At 46.8% G+C, this 27,888-nt stretch overlaps 1 protein-coding gene across 3 annotated transcripts in view; it reads left to right on the plus strand.

Moving 5' to 3' along the window:
* GASK1A (golgi associated kinase 1A) overlaps positions 1-27,888 on the plus strand; it is a 90,679-nt gene that overhangs the window by 15,858 nt on the left and 46,933 nt on the right. The window contains exons 2-6 of one of the 3 annotated variants that reach the window (XM_060402118.1): positions 12,407-12,495; positions 12,948-13,068; positions 13,462-13,571; positions 19,125-19,550; positions 23,401-26,303. The exons of the other annotated variants lie outside the window; for them this stretch is intronic. Coding sequence (XP_060258101.1) covers positions 26,301-26,303 — 3 coding nt within the window. The 5' untranslated portion in view covers positions 12,407-12,495; positions 12,948-13,068; positions 13,462-13,571; positions 19,125-19,550; positions 23,401-26,300. The remainder of the gene's footprint in view (positions 1-12,406; positions 12,496-12,947; positions 13,069-13,461; positions 13,572-19,124; positions 19,551-23,400; positions 26,304-27,888) is intronic. 3 annotated transcript variants of the gene reach the window in all.

A 27,888-nucleotide genomic window follows, 5' to 3' on the forward strand; every position in this document is an offset into this window, starting at 1 on the left:
CTATTCCAGGAGTGGTGGAAATCCCATAAGGAGGAGAAGAAATCTGCGCCTTCTGCTCCTCCTTGTGCTTCTCTTTTCCCCACTGCGGTTGGTCGGCCCGATGTGCGCAGGGAACATTGTCGGTTCTCCTTTCCTTTGTCTATGCTTCATGATGATGACTCGCCTGCTCCCCCTGGTGGTTTTATCGATCCTCCACAATTATTTCCCATCCAGAGACAGCAAGATGACAACGTGATAAATGTTCAATACACTCCTTTGGAATATAAATTTTTTAAAGATCTTAAAGCTACAGTAGCGCAGTATGGTCCTCAATCTCCCTTTGTTTTGGCTATGCTGGAATCATTGGGAAAAGGCAAATTAATTATTCCATTAGATTGGGAATCTATTGCCCAAGCTGTCTTGGAGGGTTCTCAATGGTTGCAACTTCGTAGCTGGTGGGAAGAAGAAGCTAGAAAGCAGGCTCGGATTAATGAAGGACAGAATCCCCCTGGTCCTCTTGAGGATAAGTTAATGGGAGAGGGCTGTTATCGGGCTTTAAGAGAACAGGCTCAGTACTCTGATCAGGACTTACAGCAAGTCCGCCAGGTCTTTTTACGAGCATGGCATCGTGTGGTGCCTACTGGCCACACCCAGCCCTCCTTTGTTAAAACAATGCAAGGCCCCAGTGAGCCATATACTGATTTTCTAGCAAGACTGAGGGTAGCTATGGAATGAGCTGTAGGGAGGGATGAAATTTCAGAGATATTATTACAAACTTTAGCATTTGAAAATGCAAATACTGAATGCAAACGTATCCTGGGACCATTAAAAGGACAGGGTGCATCTATAGCTGAATATATCAGAGCCTGCTTGGGAGTAGGAGGAACAGAGCATCAGGCTAGTGTCTTTGCTACAGCCTTGGCCAAAGCTATGAGACCACAAAAGGGAGGTAACTGCTTCCATTGTGGAAAACCTGGTCACATGAGAAGAGAATGTTGGAAATTAAAAGCTGATCAAGGTGCAATTCCTAAAGACAGATCTTTTGCTGGGAGGAATAAGACTCCTCCCGGACCTTGCCGTCGATGCGGGAAGGGGCTTCACTGGACCAATGAGTGCAAATCTAAAACAGACAAAATGGGCAACCCGATACCGGGAAACTATCCTGCGGGCCTGAGTCCTTGGGGCCCAGGAACAATACCGGAGGCTTTTCCTCCTTGCCCTCCTTCCCTCCCAGCAACAGTGACCAGTCAATGCCTCATTAAAAGGACCTCAAATGATGATTTCAGACTTACGGTCTGCTACTTCAGGAAGTGCTGCTGCTGATTTGCCACTAGCTGAGAATGTTCTTTTGTCACCAGGAGGAGGCATTTACAAATTAAAAACAAATGTATTCGGACCACTGCCTAAAGGCACCTTTGGCTTAATATTAGGCCGTAGCAGTGCGGCTTTGAGAGGTCTAACCATAATTCCTGGGGTAATAGACCCCGACTATGTTGGGGAAATCTTGATTATGGTTTCTACTTCTACCACGCTTTCATTATTAGCTGGGGAACGTATTGCTCAAATACTTCTCCTACCTTATCATCCCTTTTTGGCTCTTCCTAATGAACGAACAGGAGGATTTGGAAGTACTGGGCGACATATATTTTGGGAAATGCTTATCAAAGATTCTCGCCCTGTTCTCTCCTTAATTATACAAGGAAAAAACTTTGAGGGACTAGTAGACACAGGGGCAGATGTTTCAGTTATTTCTTCTCAACAATGGCCCCAAGATTGGAAAAAAGAAAAAAGCCCTCTAATGCTGACGGGACTGGGCTCTATTGCAGATGTCTGGAAGAGTACCCATCCCTTGCAATGCCAATTCCATAATGCAAGATCAGTGTCTGTTACCTTTTATATTGTAAACATACCTATTACTATTTGGGGAAGAGATCTTCTCTCTCCATTAGGGGCTTTTGTAACCATTCCACCGGAAAACTAGTAGCCACTGCTCAAATTCTTCGAGCACTCCCATTAAAATGGTTAACTAATACTCCAAAATGGGTTGAGCAGTGGCCATTACCACAAATGAAGCTCGAGGCGTTAGAACAATTAGTACAAGAACAACTCCAACTTGGTCATATAGAGCCCTCTACCTCCCCCTGGAATTCTCCTGTTTTTGTTATAAAAAAGAAATCTGGAAAATGGAGAATGTTAACCGATTTACGAGAAGTTAATAAATGTATTGAACCTATGGGAGCATTACAATTGGGACTCCCCTCTCCAGCTCTTATTCCTCAGAATTGGTCCTTAATGGTGCTAGATCTTAAGGACTGTTTTTTTGCCATTCCCCTACAATTACAAGATAGAGATAAATTTGCTTTTACAATTCCTGTTCTTAATCATGCTCAGCCTGTTAAGCGTTATCAATGGACAGTCTTACCACAGGGAATGACAAATAGTCCTACTTTATGTCAAGAATTCATAGCTTGCTCTTTACAATCCCTCCGTCAAGAATACCCCAATTATATTCTATATCAGTATATGGATGATCTCCTATTAGCAGCTCCTAGTATTGTCGAACGTGATGAATTCTTTCTAAAAGTACAGGAGGCTTTAAGACTATACAATTTGCAAACAGCCCCAGAAAAAATTCAAAAGGACTTTCCTATTTCGTATTTAGGGACAATATTGGAACAACATAGAATAATGCCCCAAAAGTTGCAATTCAGAAGAGACCACCTCAAAACCTTAAATGATTTTCAAGTTATTGGGAGATATCAATTGGCTACGCCTGGTACTTGGGATTCCTACTTATCAATTACGACATTTGTTTTCTTCTTTAGCGAGAGATAACAGCTCTGGATAGCCCCCGGACTTTAACCCCATTGGCTTTACAGGAACTTCAATTTGTTGAGCAACGACTAAATGACGGCTTTTTTATTTACTTACATGCGTCTCAACCTATTTTGTTTATAATATTTCATACCCCTTATTCTCCATCTGGTGTAATTGCTCAAGAAAAAGGATTAATAGAATGGATTTTCTTACCTAACAGCTTTTCAAAAAAAATGACTACATATATGGATAAATTAGCCTTCCTTATACAGAAAGGTCGCCATCGCATTTTACGATTGTCAGGATGTGAACCACACCAGATTGTTACTCGGTTAACAACTGCTCAAATATCTCGATGTTTACAATTTAATGAAAACTGGCAAATTTCTCTTGCCTCATTTCCTGGTTCGTTTTCTAATCACTATCCATCATCTAAATTGATTGATTTTCTTCGGGCTAACTCTATGATATCTCAATCCCCAATTTCAGATGTTCCAGTTAAGGGACCCACTATTTTTACAGATGCAAATAAAAATACCACTGGATATTGGACCCTGGAAAGTTCCAAGGTTCTCCCCCATTCATTTTCTTCTGTACAGCCCGCTGAATTGGGGGCTATCTATTTAGTTTTACAAGATTTTCCCCAACTTCCTATTAACATTGTTTCAGATTCTCGATATGCTGTTCTCTCTTGCTTACAGCTTCCCCATGTCTCCCTTCCACTGACCCTTAAAACAGCTATTGATAAATTGTTTTACCAAGTACAACAATTGCTCTTGCAGCGTTCAGAGTTAATTTTCTTTACTCACATTCGTGCACATTCCGCCCTTCCTGGACCCTTATCATTCGGAAATGCTACAATTGATGCCTTAATTTATCCTATAGAAGCAGCAAAACAAGAACATCTCTTACAGCATACCAACTCCAAAGGGTTACAAAAATCTCATACTATTACTCGAAAACAAGCTCAAAATATTGTTCGCTCTTGTTCCATATGTGCACCTTTTACTTTGCCATTTACCCCACCAGGTGTCAACGTAAGAGGACAACAAGCAAATCAGATATGGCAAATGGATGTAATTTACGTACATCATACTATAGACACATGCACACGTTTTCAATGGACCACTGCATTACATTCTGAAAAGGCTGATGCTGTTATTACTCATTTGTTATCTTGTTTTGCAGTTATGGGATTACCAATTGAATTGAAAACTGATAATGCACCTGCCTACCAATCCGCGAAATTAGCTCACTTTTTATCCCAATATCATATAACTCATACTTTTGGTATTCCTTATAATAGTTAAGAGCAAGCTATCATTGAAAGAGCTAATCGTACCTTGCGTGAATATCTTGAAAAAATAAAAAAAGGGGGAACAGGAGAGATATATGAAACCTAAAGACATTTTGAATAAAACCTTACTTACCCTAAATTTTTTGAATATTTGGAGCAAGGGAAATCTATCAGCAGCAGAGTTGCATTTTCAAGGGAAAGAAGAGGATAAGAAGATCTTGAATATGCCTATTTGGTATAAAGATAAAGAGAAAGGTTGGATCCCAGCATCATTAATATATCTGGGACGAGGGTATGCTTTCATTTCTGTTAATAATTACAGGTTTTGGACCCCAGCGAGATTGATCAAAATCGACAATGGCTGATCCCTTTGTTCAAAAATTCAAAGAGCTTACTATGCAGAGAAGCTTTACTTTTGGTACAAGGGAAGCAACACCTCCTACATGGGGTCAAATGAAGAAGTTGACCCAGGAAGCAGAAAAGACGTTAATGAAAGCGGGACAGCCTCTGAATCCTACCAATCTTTTGCTTGCCATGATGGTGGTGGTAACATGTCAGGTAATCGGTGTCTCGGCAAGTAATCATACGTATTGGGCATATATACCTAATCCCCCATTAGTAAGAGTAGTTTCCTGAGGGGAACCAGAAGTGCAGGTATGCACTAATGAGACTGCCTTCTTTCCCCCACCAGCTTGCGGGGGAACAGAACAACTATCTCATCATAAACAACAGTATAATATTAGTAGTTTGACCATTGCAGCGGAAAGTATTCCTTTGTGCATAGGAGGACACACTTTTGTCTGTCCGCTAAGGAACATTCTCATCATTCCTATAATACATGGGGGGTAAAATATAATAATTATCATTTTGCTACTTTTACTATGCTTGTTTCCACCAGGGGCTTTTAACACCTCGATAGAACCGCTAGACATTCATAATGGAATATATATGTCACTATGTCCTGTTAACTGTTTTGCTCCTTCTCTAGAATCTTTGGAATGGGAATGTTGCCAAGGTCATCAACCCTTTAAAGTCATGAATTATTCTGGGTCTGTCATTGTAGATTGGAGTCCAGATCATGGGCAATTCTTAGAAAAATGGTCAAATAAGTCTCTTAGGTGGCATCGTGCAAATAGCACTTTGATGGGCAATGGTAATGAAACAGTTAAATGGCAGCAGTTTGCACTTGTCCCTCCTCAATTACAATTGCAGGGATATCCACACATTCAAGGGGATATTTGGAAACTATGGGCAGTTTCTGGTAATCTCACTGTCTGGTCAGGAAACTATACTTTGGACAGTGGTGACTCTTCAGGTCCATTTCATGTTAATTTACACGTTAATAAATCTTATTCCGCAATGGCATGTGTAAAATATCCTTTTGCATTGTTATATGGAAATTGGACCTGGAATGATACTGTGGGGTCTGTGTCATGTGACTACTGTAATCTAACTCAATGTGTAAATCAGTCTTGGTGGAAAGAATTTGAAAGACGAGTGTGTAACTCCAATTTTTCGTTAGTAATTGTTAAAGCTTGGACAGAAGTATGGTTGCCTATAAATCTGACTAGACCATGGTCAGATTCTTTTGCTGTTTCTCATCTAGTAACCGCTGTACAGACTTTGTTACATCGATCTCAACGTGTGCTTGGTGTGGTCATTACTTCGATTCTAACAGTCGCGTCAGTAACTGCAACAATGGCGGTAGCAGGCCTCGCGTTACACCAAGGAATTCAAACAGCTGATTTTGTTCAGGACTGGCATAAAGACTCTCATTTGTTATGGCAACAACAGCGAGATTTGGATGCACAACTTGCTACTGACGTGCTCAATCTTCAACACACCGTTTCCTGGCTTGGAGATCAATTAGCTGTTTTATCTACACAAAGTGTGTTGAAATGTGATTGGAATTCTTCTCAGTTTTGTATAACACCTGTACCATTTAACATGAGTGAGGGATGGGAAAGAGTAAAACGATCTTTGACTGGACATCAAAATCTCACTACAGAAATTATGGACCTGGAACGACAAATTTTGTCTACTTTTAGCGGGACTTTACCTGACATTGTGGGGTCTGGTTTGTTGAAAAGTCTTCAAGAAGGATTGAATAACTTAAATCCATTAGGGCATGTATCCACACTAATTGGGACTACCTTTGGGAACACTATGTTTATATTACTTTTATGTTGTGTTGCTTTTCTAGTCTTCCAACGATGGCGGAAAAGGAAACAACTAAAGCGTGAAGCAGAGAAGATCCAGACCATGCCACAATTTATTAAAGCAAATAAAAAAGGGGGAGATGAAGGGTTAATGCAGCCACAATAGGGAAAGTGGAGATGTGCCTGCAAACGGGGCTCTCTGCTCGGGCTGAATGTACTTGCAAGTGAGGCGTTCTGCCAAGGAGTCTGGACATAGCCTTGAGTTTGATGGTCCCTTGCAAACGAGGGAACATTCCCTCTTGTGATAAGAAAAAGGAGGAGGGCTCTGGACAGACTCTGCAGTAAGCAGAAATTTCAGTCCCTTTTGCTGTATGATAACATTTATGCACATGCGCTATACTGAAAAGGCTTGGTCATACAGTCTGGAATTCCGCCCAGGGTGGGCTATATAAAAGTGAACCACAAGCTTGCTTGCTTGCGCAGTTCTTTTTCCTCTGGCCAGAGTGGTGTCTGTCTTTTGTGTGTGTTGTCTTTGTGTCATTTCACTCACAGTCTCCAACACTTATGCTTATACAGTGGAAGTGAGAAATAGATTTAAGGGCCTAGATGTGATAGATAGAGTGCCTGATGAACTATGGAATGAGGTTTGTGACATTGTGCAGGAGACAGGGATCAAGACCATCCCCATGGAAAAGAAATGCAAAAAAGCAAAATGGCTGTCTGCGGAGGCCTTACAAATTGCTGTGAAAAGAAGAGAGGCGAAAAGCAAAGGAGAAAAGGAAAGATATAAGCGTCTGAATGTAGAGTTCCAAAGAATAGCAAGAAGAGATAAGAAAGCCTCCTTCAGCGATCAATGCAAAGAAATAGAGGAAAACAACAGAATGAGAAAGACTAGAGATCTCTAAGAAAATTAGAGATACCAAAGGAACATTTCATGCAAAGATGGGCTCGATAAAGGACAGAAATGGTATGGACCTAACAGAAGCAGAAGATATTAAGAGGTGGCAAGAATACACAGAAGAACTGTACAAAAAAGATCTTCACGACCCAGATAATCACAATGATGTGATCACTAATCTAGAGCCAGACATCTTGGAATGTGAAGTCAAGTGGGCCTTAGAAAGCATCACTGTGAACAAAGCTAGTGGAGGTGATGGAATTCCAGTTGAGCTATTTCAAATCCTGAAAGATGATGCTGTGAAAGTGCTGCACTCAATATGCCAGCAAATTTGGAAAACTCAGCAGTGGCCACAGGACTGGAAAATGTCAGTTTTCATTTCAATCCCAAAGAAAGGCAATGCCAAAGAATGCTCAAACTACCGCACAATTGCACTCATCTCACATGCTAGTGAAGTAATGCTCAAAATTCTCCAAGCCAGGCTTCAGCAATACGTGAACCATGAACTCCCTGATGTTCAAGCTGGTTTTAGAAAAGGCAGAGGAACCAGAGATCAAATTGCCAACATCCACTGGATCATGGAAAAAGCAAGAGAGTTCCAGAAAAACATCTATTACTGCTTTATTGACTATGTCAAAACCTTTGATTGTGTGGATCACAATAAACTGTGGAAAATTCTGAAAGAGATGGGAATACCAGATCACCTAACCTGCTTCTTGAGAAATCTGTATGCAGGTCAGGAAGCAACAGTTAGAACTGGACATGGAACAACAGACTGGTTCCAAATAGGAAAAGGAGTACGTCAAGGCTGTATATTGTCACCCTGCTTATTTAACTTATATTCAGAGTACATCATGAGAAACGCTGGACTGGAAGAAACACAAGCTGGAATCAAGATTGCTGGGAGAAATATCAATAACCTCAGATATGCAGATGACACCACCCTTATGGCAGAAAGTGAAGAGGAGCTAAAAAGCCTCTTGATAGTGAAAGAGGAGAGTGAAAAAGTTGGCTTAAAGCTCAACATTCAGAAAACGAAGCTCATGGCATCTGGTCCCATTACTTCATGGGAAGTAGATGGGGAAACAGTGGAAACAGTGTCAGACTTTTATTTTGGGGGCTCCAAAATCACTGCAGATGGTGACTGCAGCCATGAAATTAAAAGACGCTTACTCCTTGGAAGAAAAGTTATGACCAACCTAGATAGTATATTCAAAAGCAGAGACATTACTTTGCCGACTAAGGTCCGTCTAGTCAAGGCTATGGTTTTTCCTGTGGTCATGTATGGATGTGAGAGTTGGACTGTGAAGAAGGCTGAGCGCCGAAGAATTGATGCTTTTGAACTGTGGTGTTGGAGAAGACTCTTGAGAGTCCCTTGGGTTGCAAGGAGATCCAACCAGTCCATTCTGAAGGAGATCAACCCTGGGATTTCTTTGAAAGGAATGATGCTGAAGCTGAAGCTCCAGTACTTTGGCCACGTCATGCGAAGAGTTGACTCATTGGAAAAGACTCTGATGCTGGGAGGGATTAGAGGCAGGAGGAGAAGGGGATGAGGGAGGATGAGACGGCTGGATGGCATCACGGACTCGATGGACGTGAGTCTGAGTGAACTCCGGGAGATGGTGATGGACAGGGAGGCCTGGCGTGCTGCGATTCATGGGGTCACAGAGTCGGACACGGCTGAGCGACTGAACTGAACTGAACTGATTAGAGTGCAGTGCGCCAGCACAAATCCTCACGGGCTTGTGTCTCTTGGCCTCTCTCGTGTTTGTATATTTCAGTAAACCCTGTGAGTCAGTTTACCTGTTGCAGTGGGCTTCTGGCATGTCTGCTGTTTCCGAATCCTGTTTTGTTTACCCACCTCTGGTGATGTCTTGAGGGCAGGTGACATTCAGTTCAGTCAGTTCAGTCGCTCAGTCGTGTCCGACTCTCTGCGACCGCATGAATCGCAGCACGCCAGGCCTCCCTGTCCATCACCAACTCCGGAGTTGACTCAAACTCATGTGCATCGAGTCGGTGATGCCATCCAGCCGTCTCATCCTCCCTCATCCCCTTCTCCTCCTGCCTCTAATCCCTCCCAGCATCAGGGTCTTTTCCAATGTCAACTCTTCGCATGAGGTGGCTGAAGTATTGGAGTTTCAGCCTCAGCATCAGTCCTTCCAATGAACACCCAGGACTGGTCTCCTTTAGGATGGACTGGGTGGATCTCCTTGGAGTCCAAGGGACTCTCAAGAGTCTCCTCCAACACACTGACAGCCCCTCAAAACTCCTTGTGAATGTGCAGTGCCCTTCAGCCCTGGGTCCCAGGTTGCAGTTCCGAAAATTGTCCACAAGGCGGCAGCACGTTGCCAGCCCAACTCGGCTTGCTCAGACAACCAGAGCCTTAGTGAAAGGCCGGTTTGTAGCCCGCCTGTGAGTTCGAATGCAATGTGCCAGCCCAAAGACCCACGGACTTGTGTCTCCCAGCCTCTCTGCCCGTCCCCTTCACCCCGGAAGATATATCCCAACCGCTGCAAAACCGCTGTGCTGAGGATGCTGCCGCTTGTAGGTGGGGCGCCTCTTAAGAATGGTGATGGGAAATGGAAGCCCTTCTCAGGACACGTGGAGCGGGGATTATTAAGAGCTCTTGCAGCCCAGGGGGGCTGCTAGGTGTTGGGTGCACCTGGCCTGGGTTTGCTGTAGGCAGACCGGTCTGGAGCTGCAGGTGGGGTGCCAGTTGAGGGAAAGAGACACCGCTGGTTCTCACTCGCCTGGGCATCCTCTACAGCTCCTCAGCCCCTGCAGGGTCCAGCCTTGCCATCCAGGAGGGCTCAGGCTCCAGAAATGTGACACCAGCCAGGTCGCGGAGGCCTCAGGGGAATATAGTAGGCGTTTCTTTCCTTTCCTCATGTAACCATTTATTTTGTGGTGGCATCTAGGTGATTTAATCGTTGCTTTGGTTTGAGGTGAACAGCAACTTGATTTTTTTTCTTCGTGTGAAAGTGTGGATTCGTTGTCGGATTCTTCTTCCATTGGGAATATTCTGGAGCGCCCAGCAGAGCTTCCTGTGAATATATTTGAGTTTGCATATGTGACTCCAAAGCACCTCTTTGGTCCCTCCCTTTAACCTTTCCCCTGTTGTAGCAAAGGTTTCTTGCTTTACCTGGTAACCTCTACTGCGTGTGTAACCAGTTTACACGTGTCGCTTTCCGTATTCTCTCTGCGCGTGGTGGCCTGTCGTATTTGGTTTTGCGTCTGTGCGTTAGATCAGGCAGCGTGACCGTGTCTAACTTCATCATGTTGGTGCAGATGTCATTAGGTGCAATTTCACTTCTCTCCCAAGGCTGAGTGAGAGCCCATTGCCTCTATAGAGCCATGTCCTTCCCACGTCCAAGGACATCTGGGGGACTTCCACGTTCTCACCCGTGTCCACAGGGCTCCTCGAACTGTGGGGTTCATGTGTGCTGGAATTAATGTTTCTCTGGAGACGTGGGCAAAAGTCGGATTACCAGATCTGCCTGCTCCGGTTCTGTCTGTTTAATGAATTATTTATTTGGGGGCTGTGCTGGGTCTTCATTGCTGCTGCACCTTGGCTTTCTCAAACTGTGGTGCATGGGCCTCTGGTTGCATTGGTTCCTCTTGTCGTGGAGCACTGACTGGAAAGCTCAGGCTCAGTAGTTGTGGCGCATGGGCTTAGTTGCCCTGAACCGAGTGGGATCTTCCTGGACCAGGGGTCGAACCCATGTCCTCTGTGTTGGCAGACCGATTTTCACCACTGGACCACCAGGGAAGTCTGGCTCTGGTTTTTGACTTTAAAGTTAACTGCATCCTGTTCTTTCTAGCGTCTGTGGCCAGGTTCACATCCATGAAAAGCTGAGGAGGGCGCAGCTTTCTCCAGGTCTTCTCCTGCATTTGCTGCTTGTAGACAGTCTGAGGATGGCCATTATGACTGAGAAGATAAGACATCTCTCTGTCTCGCTCTCATTTTTTTTCTTTTTCCAGAAAAATCCATTTGTTCTATTGAGTTGAGTTCTTCTGTATTTGTTTATTTAGTCGATTCCATCGCTGTGCTGGGTCTTCCCTGGGCGCGGCGGGCGGGGGCTCTTCTGTAGTTGCGGTGGGCAGGCTTTCATTGTGGTGGTCTCTCTTGTTGGGGAGCCCTGGCTTTAGGGCAGGCGGCTGGAGTAGTTGTGAGTCTCGGGCTTCGTTGACCCCCGACATATGGGTCTCCCAGCTGAGGAATTGATAAACGGTGTCCCTTGCCTTGCAGGGGATTGTTGGGCAATGATCTACCCCCGAAGCCCTTGGTGGTGTTTTGATTGGCATTTCCCTGATGATGAGCATGTTTGAGCCTGTTTTCCCATTTTTGTAAACCCTGTGAGTCCGTTTACCTTTTGCAGTGGGCTTCGGGCACGTCTGCCATTCCTGAATCCTCTTTCGGTTACCCCCCCTCCGGTGATGTCTTGAAGGCAGGTGACATTGCTGCTGCTGCTGCTGCTAAGTCGCTTCAGTCGTGTCCGACCCTGTGCGACCCCAGAGACGGCAGCCCACCAGGCTCCCTGATCCCTGGGATTCTCTAGGCAAGAATATTGAAGTGGGTTGCCATTTCCTTCTCCAATGCATGAAAGTGAAAAGTGAAAGTGAAGTCGCTCAGTCGTGTCCGACTCTTCGCGACCCCATGGACTGCAGCCTACCAGGCTCCTCCGTCCATGGGATTTTCCAGGCAAGAGTATTGGAGTGGGTTGCCACGTGACACTGACAGCCCCTAAAAACGCCTTGTGAATGTGCCACGTCCATCAGCTCTGGGTCTCAGGTTGCAGTTCTGAAAGTTGTCCACAAGGCGGCAGCACGTTGCCAGCCCACCTTGGCTTGCTCAGGCAACCAGAGCCTTAGTGAAAGGCCTGTTTGTGGGTTGTAATTCGAGTGCAGTGTACCAGCACAGAGACCCACGGGCTTGTATCTCCTGGCCTCTCTGCCCGTCCCCTTCAGCCCGGAAGACATATTCCAACCGCTGCAAAACCGCTGTGTTGAGGATGCTGCCACTTGTAGGCGGGGAGACTAAGGATGGCTGCGGAGGTGGAAGTCCCACATTGCCAGGACTGCTGGAGCGGGGACTGTTAAGAGCTCTTGCAGCCCAGGGGGTCCCCAGGTGTTGGGTGCGCCTGGCATGGGTTTGCTGTAGGCGGGCCGGTCTGGATTTTGCAGGTTGGGGTCTCAGTCATGGGGGAAGAGACCCTGCTGCTCCCGGGTTCTCATTTGCCTGCTCATCTTCTTCAGCCCCTACGGGGTCCAGCCTCAGGATCCAAGAGGGCTCAGGCTCCAGATATGTGACGCCAGCCAGGACGCGGAGGCCTCAGGGGAATCTGGTAGGCGTTTCTTTCTTTCCTCTTCTCACGTAACTTTTATTTTTTACTGGCATCTAGGTGACTTAATCATTCCTTTGGTTTGAGGGGAATAGCAGCTCCATTTTCTTTTTCCCAGTGGAAATGTGGATTTTTATTTTCAAGTTCTTTTTCCATTAGAAGTATTCCAGAGCGCCCAGCTGAGCTTCCTGTGGGCATATGAGTTTGCATATGTGAGTCCAAAGCTACTCTCTGATCCCCTCCTCTTGCCTTTCGTCTTGTTTTATTCTGGGACCCTCTGCTTGGTGTGTAAGGAGTTGATGTGTGCTGGTTTTCATATTCTGTCCGTAAGTGATGTTCTATCCTGTCTTTCTCTCTCTCCGCTGCAGTAGTTCAGCTAGTGTCGTCATGCCTCGCTCCATCATGTCCATGCAAATAATCATGATTTCATTCTTTGTCACGTTTCTTTCTTGAAGCTGAGTGAGAGTCCAGGCCTCAGTAGAGCCAACTTCCTGTATCGTTCCAGTCCGAGGACATCTTGGAGCCTTCCGCGTTCTCTCCTGTGTCCATAGAGCTGTGCCGAACTTGGGGGTTCAGGTGTGTGGGAATTACTGCTTTCTCCGGAGACATTAGCAAAAGTCAGATTCCCGGATCTGCTTGGTCTGGTTTTCTTCGTTTACTAGTTTTATTTATTTATCATGTTTTTGGCTGCGCTGGGTCTGCATTGCTGCTGCCCCTTGGCTTCTAACGTTTGGTGCATGGGCTTCTCGTTGCGGTGGCTTCTCCTGTCCTGGGGCACCGGATCGAGAGCACAGACAGGGTAGTTGTGGCTCACGGGCTTAGTTGCCCTGGAGCGTGGGGAATCTTCCTGGCCCAGGGATCAAACCCATGTCCTCTGCATTGGCAGACGGATTCTTAACCGCTGGACCACCGGGAATGTACTAGCTCTGGCTTTAGACTTTAAAGGAAATTCCATCCTCTTCTTTCTAGTGGTTGTGACCAGTTTGCATCTCTGGAAAAGCTGAGGAGGCACGGTTTTCTCCCAGGCCCTCTGCAGCATTTATTGCTTGTAGACAATCTGAGGATGACCATTCTGACTGGTGAGATATTACATGTCTTTCCCTCTCTGTCTCTCTCTCTCTTTTTTGTTTTTTTTTTTTTTCTCTCAAAATAATACCTTTCTTTCATTCAATTGAATTTTTCTGTGTGTATTTATGTAGTCCGTTGACACCTTTCGGCAGTGCTGGGTGTTTTTTGCTGCCCAGGTTCTCTCTAGCGGCAGCAGGCGGGGGCTCTTTAGTTGGGGTGGGCAGACTCTTTGTGGTGGCCTCTGTTGTTGGGGAGCACTATCTCTTAGGCGGGGGGTTGGAGTAGTTGTGGGTCTTGGGCTCTGTTGATCCTCGGCATATGGGATCTGCCTGGATGAGGAATCAATACGGTGTCCCCTGCGTGGCAGGTGGATTTTTTTCCAGTGAACCACCCAGGAAATCCTCGGTGGTCTTTTGATTGGCATTTTCCTGTGTTTGAGCCTGTTTTCCCATGTTTTTATATTTCACTAAACTCTGCGAGTCAGTTTATCTGTTGCAGCAGGCTTCTGGCAAGTCTGCGGTTTACGAATCCCGTTTTGATTACCCGCCTCCGGTGGTGTCTTGAGGGCAGGTGACATTGACAGCCCCTAAAATCGCTTTGAGAATGTGCAGTGCCCATCAGCCCTGGTTGCAGTCCCCACAAATGTCCACAAGGTGGCAGCACGTTGCCAGCCCACCTCGGCCTGCTCAGGCAACCAGAGCCTTAGTGAAAGGCCTGTTTGTGGGCTGTAAATTAGAGTGCAGTGTGCCCACGGGCTTGTATCTCCTGGCCTCTCAGCCTGTCTCCTTCAGCCCGGAAGACATATCCCAACTGTTGCAAAACCGCTGTGCTGAGGATGCTGCCGCGTGTAGGTGGGGCAACTCTAAGGATGGCTGCGGGAGGTGGAAGCCCCACTCCCAGGACACGTGGAGCTGGGACTTTTAAGAGCTTTTGCAGCCCAGGAGGGCTCCCAGGTATTGGGTGTGCCTGGCATGGGTTTGCTGCAGGTTGGCCCGCCTGGATTTGCAGGTTGGGGTCCCAGTTGGAGGGCAAGAGGCACTGCTTGTCCTGGGTTCTCACTTACCTGCCCATCATTTTCAGCTCCTTCAGCCTCCGCGGGGTCCAGCCTCAGGATCCAAGAGGGCTCAGACTCCAGAAATGTGATGCCAGCCAGGTACCTGGCGACCTTGGGAGTATATTAGATCTTTCTTTCTTTCTTTCCTTTGCTCATTTAACGTTTATTTTTCACTGGCACCTTGGTGAATTAATCATTGCTTTGGTTTGAGGGGAATTGCAGCTGCACTTTCTTTTTCCAGTGGCATTGTCAATTTTTATCGTTCTTTTTCCATCAGGACTGTTCCAGAGCAGCCAGCTGAACTCCCTGTGAATACATGAGTTTGCATATGTCACCAAAGCAACTCTTTGACCCTTCATTTTACCTCTCCCCTTTTGCAACCAAAGGTTTTTTGTTTTATTCTGGGACCCTCTGACTTCGTCGCATATTTGTCTCTCTCTCTCTGCAGTAATTCAGTTAGTGTGGCCATGTCTAGCTCCATCATGTCCACGCAAATGTCATTATGTCATTCTTTGTCCCATTTCTTTCTTGGGGCTGAGTGAGGGTCCAGGGCCTCTATAGACAGAAATTCCTGTATTGTTCCAGGGTCAAAGGACATCTGCGTGGCTTCCGTGATCTCACGTAAGCCCAGGGCTACACCAGACTTCGGGGTTCAGGTGTGTTGGAATTAAGATTTTCTCCAGAGATGCAGGCAAAAGTCAGATTACCAGATCTGCTGGCTCTCGCTTTAGACTTTAAAGGAAATTCCATCCTCTTCTTTCTAATGGTTGTGACCAGTTTGCATCTCTGGAAAAGCTGAAGAGGCACGGTTTTCTCCAGGTCCTTGGCAGCATTTGTTGCTTGTAGACAATCTGAAGATGGCCAGTCTGACTGATAAGAGATGACATTTCTCCCTTTCTTTTTCTGTTTTTAAAAAAAATTTTTTTGTTTTATTCAATTGAATTCTTCTGTATTTATTTATTTAGTCAGTTGATTCCATCGCCGTGCTGGGTCTTCCCTGCTGCCCGGGTTTTTCCCTGGGCACGGCAGGCGGGGGCTCTTCTGTAGTTGCAGTGGGCAGGCTTTCATTGTGGTGGCCTCTCATTTGTGGGAGCTCTGGCTTTAGGGCATGGAGTTGGAGTAGTTGTGAGTCTTGAGCTTCACTGACCCCTGACATATGGGTCTCCCCAGATGAGGAATCAATACCGTGTCCCTTGCCTTGCAGGGGGATTGTTGTGCAGTGAACCACCCCGGAAGCCCTTGGTGGTGGTTTGATTGGCATTTTCCTGATGATAAGCATGTTTGAATCTGTTTTCCTGTGTCTGTATGTTTCAATAAACCCTGAGTCAGTTTACCTGTTGCAGTGGGCTTCTGGCTGCTGCTGCTGCTGCTAAGTCACTTCAGTCGTGTCCGACTCTGTGCGACCCCATAGACGGCAGCCCACCAGGCTCGCAGTTTCTGAATCCTGTTTTGGTTACCCCCCTCTGGTGATGTCTTGAGGGCAGGTGACATTGACAGCCCCTAAAAACACCTTGCTAGTACAGTAATGCTCAAAATTCTCCAAGCCAGGCTTCAGCAACACATGAACTGTGAACTTCCTGATGTTCAAGCTGGTTTTAGAAAAGGCACAGGAACCAGAGATCAAATTGCCAACATCCACTGGATCATGGAAAAGCAAGAGAGTTCCAGAAAAACATCAATTTCTGCTTTATTGACTATGCCAAAGCCTTTGATTGTGTGGATCACAAGTGTGGAAAATTCTGAAAGAGATGGGAATACCAGACCACCTGACCTGCCTCTTGAGAAATCTGTATGCAGGTCAGGAAGCAACAGTTAGAACTGGACATGGAACAACAGACTGGTTCCAAATAGGAAAAGGAGTACATCAAAGCTGTATATTGTCACCCTGCTTATTTAACTTATATACAGAGTACATCATGAGAAACGCTGGACTGGAAGAAACACAAGCTGGAATCAAGATTGCCGGGAAAAATATCAGTAACCTCAGATATACAGATGACACCACCCTTATGGCAGAAAGTGAAGAGGAACTAAAAGCCTCTTGATGAAAGTGAAAGAGGAGAGTGAAAAAGTTGGCTTAAAGCTCAACATTCAGAAAACGAAGATCATGGCATCCGGTCCCATCACTTCATGGGAAATAGATGGGGAAACAGTGGAAACAGTGTCAGACTTTATTTTTTGGGGCTCCAAAATCACTTCAGATGGTGACTGCAGCCATGAAATTAAAAGACGCTTACTCCTTGGAAGGAAAGTTATGACCAACCTAGATAGCATACTCAACAGCAGAGACGTTACTTTGCCGACTAAGGTCCGTCTAGTCAAGGCTATGGTTTTTCCTGTGGTCATGTATGGATGTGAGAGTTGGACTGTGAAGAAGGCTGAGCACCAAAGAATGGATGCTTTTGAACTGTGGTGTTGGAGAAGACTCTTGAGAGTCCCTTGGGTTGCAAGGAGATCCAGCCAGTCCATTCTGAAGGAGATCAGCCCTGGGATTTCTTTGGAAGGAATGATGCTAAAGCTGAAACTCCAATACTTTGGCCACGACATGCGAAGTGTTGACTCATTGGAAAAGACTCTGATGCTGGGAGGGATTGGGGTCAGGAGGAGAAGGGGACAACAGAGGATGAGATGGCTGGATGGCATCACTAACTCGATGGACGTGAGTCTGAGTGGACTCTGGGAGTTGGTGATGGACAGGGAGGCCTGGCGTGCTGCGTGCGATTCATGGGGTGGCAAAGAGTTGGACAGGACTGAGCGACTGAACTGAAATGAACTGAAAAACGCCTTGTGAATGTGCCGCGTCCATGAGCCCTGGGTCCCAGGTTGCAGTTCCGAAAAGTTTCCACAAGGCGGCAGCACGTTGCCAGCCCACCTCGGCTTGCTCAGGCAACCAGAGCCTTAGTGAAAGGCCTGTTTTGTGGGTTGTAATTCGAGTGCAATGTGCCAGCCCAAAGCCCACGGGCTTGTATCTCCTGGCCTCTCTGCCCGTCCCCTTAACCCGGAAGACATATCCCAACCGCTGCAAAACCACTGTGCTGAGGATGCTGCCGCTTGTAGGCGGGGCGCCTCTAAGGATGGCTGCGGGAGGTGGAAGCCCCCACTCACAGCACGTGGAGCGGGGACTGTTAAGAGCTCTTGCAGCCCAGGGGGTCCCCAGGTGTTGGGTGCGCCTGGCATGGGTTTGCTATAGTTTGGCCCGCCTGGATTTGCAGGTTGGCTTCTGAGTCGGAGGGGTAGAGACCCTGCTGGTCCTCGGTTCCCACTTGCTGGCCCACCCTCTTTAGCTCCCTCAGCCCCCACAGGGTCTGGAGGGCTCAGGCTCCAGAAATGTGACGTCAGCCCTGAATCCGGAGGCCTCCGGCAGAGATAGTAGTCATTTTTCTTTCTTTCCTTTTTTCATTTAATCGAATTTTTTCCTGGCATCTAGGTATTTTAATCGTTGATTTGGTTTAAGGTGAATAGTTCCTTCATTCCTTTTGACATTTGGAAATGTGAATCATTTTTCTGTTTCTTATTCCACTGGAATATTCCAGAGTGCCCAGCAAAACTTTGTGTTAATGTATAGCAGTGTTGATGTGGGACTCCAAAGCACCTAGTTTATTCCTTCCTTTTACATTTCCCCTTTTTAAATATAGGTTTTTTTCTTTGTTCTGGGACTCTCTACGTCAGTGTGTAATTGGGTTTATATATGCTAGTTTCCATATGATCTGTGTAAGTGACATCGGTTCTTGTTCGTCTCTATTTGCGTGTGTTAATTTTGTTGGTATGATCACATGTAGTTCCACCCATGTTGCTACAGAGTCCGTTATAACATTCCTCTTCAGTTTTCTTTTTTATGACTAAGTGGTAGCTCATTGTGCCTGTGGACTGAAATTCCTGTATCTGTTCCATTTTCCAAGGACATTTTGGTGGCTTCCATGTCCTGGCCTATGCCAGGGGTGATACACCGAGCCTGGGGTGCATGTGTCATGGAATTAATATTTTCTCCAGATACCTTACCAGTAATGGCGTTACCAGCTATACTGTTTGCTCCGGTCTTATGATTTTAAGGAACCTCCATGCTGTTCTTTGTGGTTGCTATGACAGATTTCCCATCTCCAAAAGAATAGTGAGGCACCGTTTCCTCACATTTTTTCCTTTCGTTTCCCTCTCCCCTTTGGTGATTGTATGTTCCTTTTTTCATTGTACAGTGCTTCGAGTGCTTTTCAGGTCAATGTGATTTAAATGCCTGTGAGAAGAGGTTTCTGAATTCATGCTTGTCATGAAGTTTGTAGACCCTAGAGACACAGCGATCTCAGAGCCTTGAATCTTTTTCTTTCTAGACTGTGGGCCCAGTTTTGCCTCTTTTCCTTAGTGCGTCTTGTTCCCTCCACCCTTTCGCTGCCAGGACATCATCCAGTAACTAGGAAAATCTCCAGGCCAAATCAACGCACAGAGCAGCTTCCATACCGAATGGTGCTGTTGACTTGTTCATATCCTCATTGTTTAAACCTTTCTGTCGTACTCACAGTTTTGGTACCAGCCTAGATGAGCTCTGTGAAATTCCACCTGCCAGCTTCAAAGTTCGGTGCATTTCGGCGTCTTTCTTCCACTGAGGGGATTGCTGTACGAGACTGGCGAGGGCAATCAAATTACCCGTGGCTATCCTTCATCGGAATGCATCCTCAGGTCTTTTTTTCATGTTTCACATGTTTATTTGGTTAGAATTTTTCCCCCCTTCCCCAGGTCTTAAATATGATCAGCTAAACATTGTCTCATGACCTCGAGGAGAGGCAGGCGGCATTCGGAAGCCTGCTGATCGGGAGCTGCCCCACGTTTATCCTCTGGACTGCTTCTTGGTTTCAGAAACAAGGTTGGAGAATCACGGAAGCTCTTCTGGGGGCTCTGTGGGCAAGGCCTCGGTGCAGCTGGGAGAGGAGACCGCTGCTGCCGTTTGGTGAGTGCCCACTGGGCATTAAGTTCCTTACGTTCATCGTCTGTTTAAAACTGTTCTAGTAAACTTCACAAGGCAGGCATTATATCTCCATTTTATAGGTGAGGAAAGTGAGGCTGGATGGTACGTTATTTGTCTAAGGTTATTCAGACCAAAGTGTTGAAATTCAGTTTTTTGGATCTGACTGTCTCCAGAGCTGCAAATTCTCTTTCTTCATGTGATTTGTAAGATTGTGCCCTTTGCCCTTAGGGAGACAAGATTCCTGAAAGTATGTTTAATAAATAAAGAGGTGACAGCAACTTATAATTGATGAAAGAGAGCTACTTTTATTGATACTGAAATGGTTGCAGTGTATTGCTATGTAAGAGTAAGCAGGCCTGTGCAGAGCAAGGCAGGCCCCAGTGGAGGCAAACATTAGCATTATGCCTCCTGCCCAGACCTGAAGGCTCAGAGGGCTCCCTCGTGTCTCCTAGCAGACCAGCGCCTCCTGAGGGCTAGCCATTACTGTAGGTTAGCATAGATCACAAACAAAATAATTCAGCATCTGCTCCTATGTTCAGGTGCTTTTACCATATTTTGTTAGTGAGATTTATCCATGTTGTTACGTTTAGCAGAGGCTTTCTTTTCCTTTTTTTTTTTTTTGGCTTCGCTACACAGCATGTGAAACTTCTCCACCCAGAGATCCAACCCAGGCTTCTTGCATTGCAAGTGTGGAGTCTTAAGCACTGGACCGCCAGGGAAGCCTGCAGAGGCTTTCTAACATTGCTGAGTGCTGGGAATCCCCTGACTGTCCGGTGGTTAAGGCTCTGGGCTTCCACTGCTGGGGGTACGGGTTCAATCCTTGGTCAGAAAACTAAGATCCTGCATACTGTCTGGCATGACCAAGAAATAAAAAATAATTGAAGTAATAAAGAACTGGATATTATTTTTTAAGGTTACTGATTCCTATTCATTCCATTGATTGGATGTACCACTGGTTGGTGGATATTTGGGTGGTTTCAGATTTGGGGCTTTTGTAAATAAAGCTACTATGAATATTCTTTTATCTGTAGCTTTTGACTGACCTATTGATAGCTCAATTGGTAAAGAATCCGCCTGCAATGCAGGAGACCCTGGTTTGATTCCTTGGTTGAGAAGGTCTGCTGGAGAAGGGAGAGGCTACCCACTCCTGCATTCTTGGGCTTCCCTTGTGGTTCAGCTGGTGAAGAATCTGCCCACAATGCAGGTGACCTGGGTTCAATCCCCAGGTTGGGAAGATCCCCTGGAGAGGGGAACGGCTACCCACTCCAGTATTCTGGCCTGGAAAATTCAGTCCATGGGGTTGCGAAGAGTCAGATAAGACTGAGCGACTTTCACTTTCACATTCATGGATATCTCTTGAATATCTATAGATAGATAGGTTTATATAATCTTGCATTAATTAATTAATCTACGAGTGGAATTGTTGCATTATAGGTTAGGCATATTTTGGCTTTAACAGATAGCTGCCAAAAGCCTCACAGAGTCGTTATAATGATGTGTCCTCCTTCACGCAGTGTATGAGAGTCTACAGTTTCCTCCTCTGTAGTTTCTGAAATTAGCCGTTCTGGTCTTAGCATAGATGTCACATATTGTGGTTTTAATTTATATTTCCCTACTGACTAATGATGTTGAGTACCATGTTCATATCCTTATTGGCCATTCAGATACTCTTTCTGTGTCAGAAGTCATGCACCTACCTGCAGGAGCTGGCATGGTTTGGACTTGCCCCGGCCCCAAGGGAGTGAGTGCGTGAGCTAGCGGTGTTTCTTGCAGACCTGTCCAGGTGTGGGGCAATAGGAGAGGAGGGGGGAAAGGGGCTTGAGAGCTCTCAGCCATCAAACATCAGCGATGAAGCTGTGTTCTTTATTACAGTATTACTCAGGTCTATGGTGATGCTGCTGCTGTTGCTGCTAAGTCACTGCAGTCGTGTCCGACTCTGTGCGACCCCATAGACGGCAGCGCACCCGGCTCCCCCGTCCCTGGGGTTCTCCAGGCAAGAACACTGGAGTGGGTTGCCATTTCCTTCTCCAATGCATGCATGCATGCTAAGTCGCTTCAGTCGTGTCCAGCTCTGTGCGACCCCATAGACGGCAGCCCACCAGGCTCCTCTGCCCATAGAATTCTTCAGGCAAGAATACTATAATGGGTTGCCATTTCCTTCTCCAACTATGGTGATGAGGTAATAATAAATCTGAAATAGCCAATGCTTACGGTGTTGCCTACACCTGGAAAACAAGGTAAATAAGTATGAAAATGAGATACTGATTATCTTTAACTCCTTGGGCTGGGCCAAGAAATTAGCCTTTACATATGATATGTCCTATTTGGCTGAGCTGTGACTGTTTTACAAGTGAGAACTAGTGATAGAATTTCAGAAAAGAATACAGTGTTGACACAATTCTTTTATCCATGGTAGTAAACTAAGTCTGGCTCTTGACAACTCAAATAGTAATACACTTAAAGAGTATGTCTTATGTAAATTATTTCTCATCAGTTCTCACAGAGACTACAGAATAGAGAGGGAAGGGATCTTACAAGTAGTGTAACTGTTAAATAGCTTGCCCATAGTCACTGCTTTCTGGAGCAGTAACTTCAGACAACGATTTTGGAATACAGGGTCAGAAACGTATTTAAACATTTTAATAATGAGTTAATTCCCTGGTCATGTGCCTTGAGTCTAAATTGTCTCTGACCTGCCATTAGAAGCGAAGTTTCAGAATGACCACATAAGGGATGCACCTCTTAATAAAACAAAGTCCTCGTGTTCCAGAAACTAAAGCAGCCACCTGGAGGGACTGAAGGACCCAGGGACTGGCAGGCCCTAACTCAGCCCTTGATAATTCGTTGTCTTTCCCTTGGACTTACCAAATTCTCTCCTCTGCCAGGGTGTCTGACCCTTAGTTTACTCAAATATGGTTTCGCTCCAGCCAAGGCAAGGACAAAAATCCATTTCCCAGCTTTCCTCAAGTCCATGAGTGGTGGAGCCTGGATTTTCAAGTTTTGCCATCCGTAAAATGGAGACAGTAACTGCTACTTGTGGGACTATAATAAATGTTTTTTTAAAAAATCGAATGCACATGAAAAGACCTTGGACTGTATACCTTATCATGTGGGTGCTCAGTAAGTGTAGCTAATTACTAATTGAACTCATCCATTCTGGAAGTTGACATACCTGATACAGACTCTGAGCTTCCTTTAGGCAAAAGGGTGACTAACTCCTAGGTGTGCTCAATACTGTCTCAGTTTTAGCACTGGCAATTTAGCATCCCAGGGAACCCCTCCTCTAGACACAAGAAGTCCCAGTTTTTGGTAATGACTTGGTAGAAGTTTGGGGGAGAATATAAGGCTACCTGAAAAATAGGGGCTAAAAGCAACAATGTTTTTAGTGTCAAATGGATCTAGCAGAGATCACCTGCCTTCTGTAGTTGCTGTTGGGTATTTCTCCCCCCTTACCATTGATGTTGGCAGCCCTGATTTACGGTTCACAAAAATGGAGACTTCACTGCGGGTCTACCTTAGGTGTGTTGCGACCTTGAGCAGTAACAGTCTATTTTTCATTTAGCTTGTGGATTAACTATTCGAATTTGTATTGAGATAGTGCTGGTTTAATTTTTGACATTGTGAATATCATGTTTTCTAAGAGTTTAGATAATAAAAACAAGAATGATTACCCTACCAATGCCGATATGACTCAGACATCACCGAGAAAGAAGGCTAAAGGACGCTTTTTTTTAAAAATTGAAGTGCAGTTGATTTACAATGTTGTACCGGTCTGTGGTGAACAGCAGAGTGACTCAGTTATACCCATATACACATTCTTTTTCCGTTACAGTTTATCCCGGGAGATTGGATGTAGTTCCCTGAGCTGAACAGCAGGACCTTGTTGTGGATCCATTCTAAATGTAACGGCTTGCATCTACCAAGCCCAAACTCCCAGTACATCCCCGCCCCCGCCCCCCCCCCGGCCCTGCCTTGGCAACCACAAGTGTGATCTCTGTGTCTGTGGGTCTACTTCTGTCTTGTCGCTAGGTTCATTTGTGCCATATTTTGGATTTTAGATTCTGCATGTGAGTGATATCGTATGGTATTTGTCTCTTTCTGACTTACAGTTTTAGTATGATCATCTCTAGTTGCATCCTTGTTGCTGCAAATGGCATCATTTCATTCTTTTTTATGGCTGAGTAGCATTCCATTGCATATATGTACTGAATCTTCTTTATCCATTCATGTGTTGACGGACACTTAGATTTCTTCCATGTCTTGACTATTGTGAACAGTGCTGCTGTGATCATAGGGGTGCATGTATCTTTTTAAATTATAGTTTTGTCCGGGTATATGCCCAGGAGAGGGCTTGCTGGATCATATGGTAATTCTATTTTGAATTTTCTGAGGAACCTCTATACTGCTTCCCATAGTGGCTACACCAAGTTACATCCACACCAAAAATTTAGGAAGGTTCCCTTTTTTCCACACTCTCTCCAGCATTTGTTATTTGTAGACTTTTTAATGATGGCTGTTCTGACCAGTGTGAGCCTCTAAAATTCCTTTTCTACATTATAGGTACACTCTGTAAAAGAACCACCAAACTCTTTGACAGCATTAAAGAAGTGTCTGTTCTACTCCCAAGTACAGTGTTTTTCAAACTGTACTCATTAGTGGATACTGGGGCTATATAGTGATTACTGTGTGTGTGTATGGTCAGCCGTGTCCAACTCTTTGCAACCCCCATGGACGGTAGCCCACCAGGCTCCTCTGTTCATGGGGTTTTCCCAGCAAGAATTCTGAAGAGAGTTGCCACTTCCTCCTCCAGGGCATCTTCCTGACCCAGGCTTTGAACCTGTGTCTCGTACATTGGCAGGTGGATTCTTCGCCGCGGAGGCACCTGGGAAACCCAGTAGTGATTAGAGACCACCATTAAAAATAATTAAGGTGGAATAGAATAGAAAACATTGGAGTGCACTACATGTAATAATGATTTACAAAATTTTGTTTTAGTTACATTTATGCATATATGTTTGTGTAAAAAGTCAGGACAAAGAACGTACATCTCACATGGATTACAGTCAGGAAAGGAGACTCAGAAGACCACGTCGTCCCCCCCAAACATCTGGACAAAAGGCAAAACAGTTTATCCTGTCTGCCCCACTCCCTCCTCCTCCACATTCCTCAGCCAGCACTCAGATTGCCAGTTCTCCCCATCCTCCCTAGACACGAACTGTGGTTTTCAGCCCCGCATCCAGCCTCCTTCCTGGCTTATCCATTTCTTCGTCTTTCTCGCATGCTCTCACAAATAGGCTTTGGTTTGATAAACTGCTAACTGACTGTCTGGCCTCAGGAAAGTGACTTCAACTGCTTAATCCTCAGTTTCCTTATTTGAAAAAAGGTGGTAATAAATTCTGTTAGGATTGCTTGTGATGGTGAAATAAAATAACCTCTGGAAAATATCTGGAACATAAGGACTGAAAGAAATACATTCCTTTCCATCTGTCGTATCCCCACCACACACCCCCAATTTAAGGAGACCCTCTTAAGAAGCACTGTCGTCAGTGACAACCTCAAAGCGTGGTGTGGCGGGGAACTCCTGGGGAGACGCCAGTTCCTGTCAATCTGATGATGACTCTTACCAGTTTGCCTCGGAGAGTAATATTTTAGCCTGGTTCCCAGATTCTGAGTCCTCCTGCTGCCTCCCTCCCCACCTTCCACCTTCGTGCTGCAGGCTAAGAATCCCTAGATACAAGCGTTGGGCTGCTTAGGAACAATGATCTCAAAGAGGTCCAGACACAGGTAGAAGGTCACTCAGCCATGAACAGAGGGGCCAGCCCGCAACTCCAGGGCTGAGGGTTCCAGGCCCTGTCTCCCCAGTAGGGAGCGCTGGACTGCGCCGCAGCAGCCGGCCGTGGATGGTCCAAGGGGCACCAGGCACGGTGTGCGCCCCTCGCGGAGACGTGGGTGTCAGTCGCTTGCTGCCGCGACTTAAGCACCGATTCGTTCTGGAGGAGAAAAACTGTTCCTTAAGGACCTGAGGTAGTCAAGGGATGCTCCTTCTGCGTTTCCTTCTAAATCAGCCGTGGGGACCGGGCCCAAACAAGGCTAAGAGATGCCAGTTAAAGTTGTCTTTCTGAGGCTTTGCAGGGGCGATAGTTGGGGCGACCCTGCGCAGGAACCCCCCAGGTTGCCTTGGGCTCACTGGGCACCGCACCCCTTGGAGGCGAGATCGAGGCGATGCCCCGGGCCTGGCGCAGGGTCCCTCGCCCCTCTCCCGACACCGGCGGCCGGCCGCGGCCCGGTCATTCCTAGCACCTGGGCTCCTGCTCCAGGCGGCGGCGGCGGCGGCCCGAGCCCCAGGCAGGGCTTTTATTGTGAAAGGCGCCCCCCCTCCCGCGCTTTCGGGGAAGTGGGGAGGCTGGGCCGGACCGCGAGGCACGGACTTCGCAAACTCTGCGGACGTCCGTAGCCGATCCGGGAGGGCTCGAGGCTGCGGCAAGGGTCTCGCAGAACCGCAGATCCCGCGTGTGCGTTGGCCCAGACCTCCTTTACCAAGCCTAACCGCAGAGCATCCCGCCGCGCACGCCCGCCCCAGAGTTGGCCGCTAGAGAGCTGTGGCCCCTCGGTCCCGAACCCGCGTCCAGAGCAGCCCCGAGATCCACGGGGCCAGGGGCGGGCCGGGCCGGTGGGATGAGCTGGCGAGCGGGCTGAGTGCGCCCCGGAGCCGCTCCAGCCGCCGCGGGGGACATGGTAGGAATCGCGGGTGGGGACGCACGGCCGGGCGGGTGGGAAGGTGGGCACCCAGACAGGTGGCCGCGGGCATTGCACCCTCTCCTGGCGCATGGAGCCGACGCGGCTTCCTGGGGCCTGAATTGTTCCCTGAAAGTTGGAGGAGGGCGGGGACTTAGGAAGGGGCGATCGGCTTTTCTGCTTCCCTTGGCGGGGAAGACGGTGATCGGGCGGCTTTCCTTTTGGACCTGCACATCCTGGCTGCACTGTAAGCTTCTGGCAGAGGCGCGCTTGCTCCATCCAGTCCCCAGGACAGGGCGGGGAGAGGATTCCCTGAGGCACCCGAGGCAGCCTCTGAGGGGTGAGACGCCTTTGAAATCATTTTGTTCCTCTGAAAGATGCATGTGAGTTTTCTGTTAGCTTCTTACTGTGTGAGTCATGTTTTAAGAAGTAGTGCCTTGCACTTACTATCATAGAATTAAATTGGCCCTGGTAGAGTTCTGATGCTTGTCTCCCAGAGCCCCACCAGGCTCCGCCTCCCAGGACCATAGAACAGATGTGGGTGCCCTGGAGGGCATCACTCATGGAGTCAAGGACCTCAAGAACAGCAGCCCTTCCATTGATAAAGCGCATACACATTAACAAGCAGGATATACAGACCCTAAAGAGTATGATTCAGGCAGCTTAGCTAAAGCACAGGTGCAGCCCCGGAAAAGGGGCTTCCCTCAGCACTGGCTGCTCAGCTCTGCTTCCGCGTTAGAAGCTACCTGCAGGTTCCTTCTGGTGGCTCAGCAATAGAGAATCTGCCTGCAGTGCAGGAGATGCAGGAGACATGGGTTCGATCCTTGGCTTGGGAAGATCCCCTGGAGGAAGGCACAGCAACCCACTCCAGTATTCTTGCCTGGGAAATCCCATGGACAGAGGAGCCTGGCGGGCTACAGTCCATGGGGTCGCAAAGAGTAGGACACAACTAAGGAGACTGAACACACACACAGAGGCTGCCTGCAGCCCCCGCCCCACCCCTCCTTCAGTTTGCTGTCCTTCCCTGGGGGTGTCAGCTACTAGGATGAGTCTGAACTCTGAGGGAACCCGGAGGGGCTCTCCTGTCTGCTTCCATGCACAGCTTTTCCATGCTGTACTCATAGAGGGCAGTTTGGAGCTCAGTGGAGATCCTTCTCAAGGAGCTTAGCTGTGGGCCTGGAGTTAGAAGGCCCCTAGAGACTCCTCTGCAGGATGGATGGTCTCTGGGAGAATAGCTCCCCATGGACCCCAATGTCCTGGCAGTGACAGGACCAGAGGTAGAGGGCTGGTCACCATGAGCTGGGAGCTCAGGGAACAGGCCTATGAGGCGGGGTGTGTGTGTGTGTGTGTGTGTGTGTGTGTGTGTGTGTGTGTGTGTCTGTGTATTTCACTTTACTTTGCATAACACCTTCTCCCCTGTCCTCAGAGATTTCCATCCCCACTCAAAACTCTAAAGAGGAATTAATAATGGAGTCTTAAGGTTGGAAAAGGGGAATGAGTGATCAGAGGTATGGGATGTGAAAAGTGTGGAGATTTCTTTCTTTCTTTCTTTTTTTTTTTTTTTTTTTTTTTAACCACAGAATTC

Source organism: Ovis aries, chromosome 19 (genome assembly GCF_016772045.2).
Source record: "Ovis aries strain OAR_USU_Benz2616 breed Rambouillet chromosome 19, ARS-UI_Ramb_v3.0, whole genome shotgun sequence".
Lineage (NCBI taxonomy): Eukaryota > Metazoa > Chordata > Mammalia > Artiodactyla > Bovidae > Ovis > Ovis aries.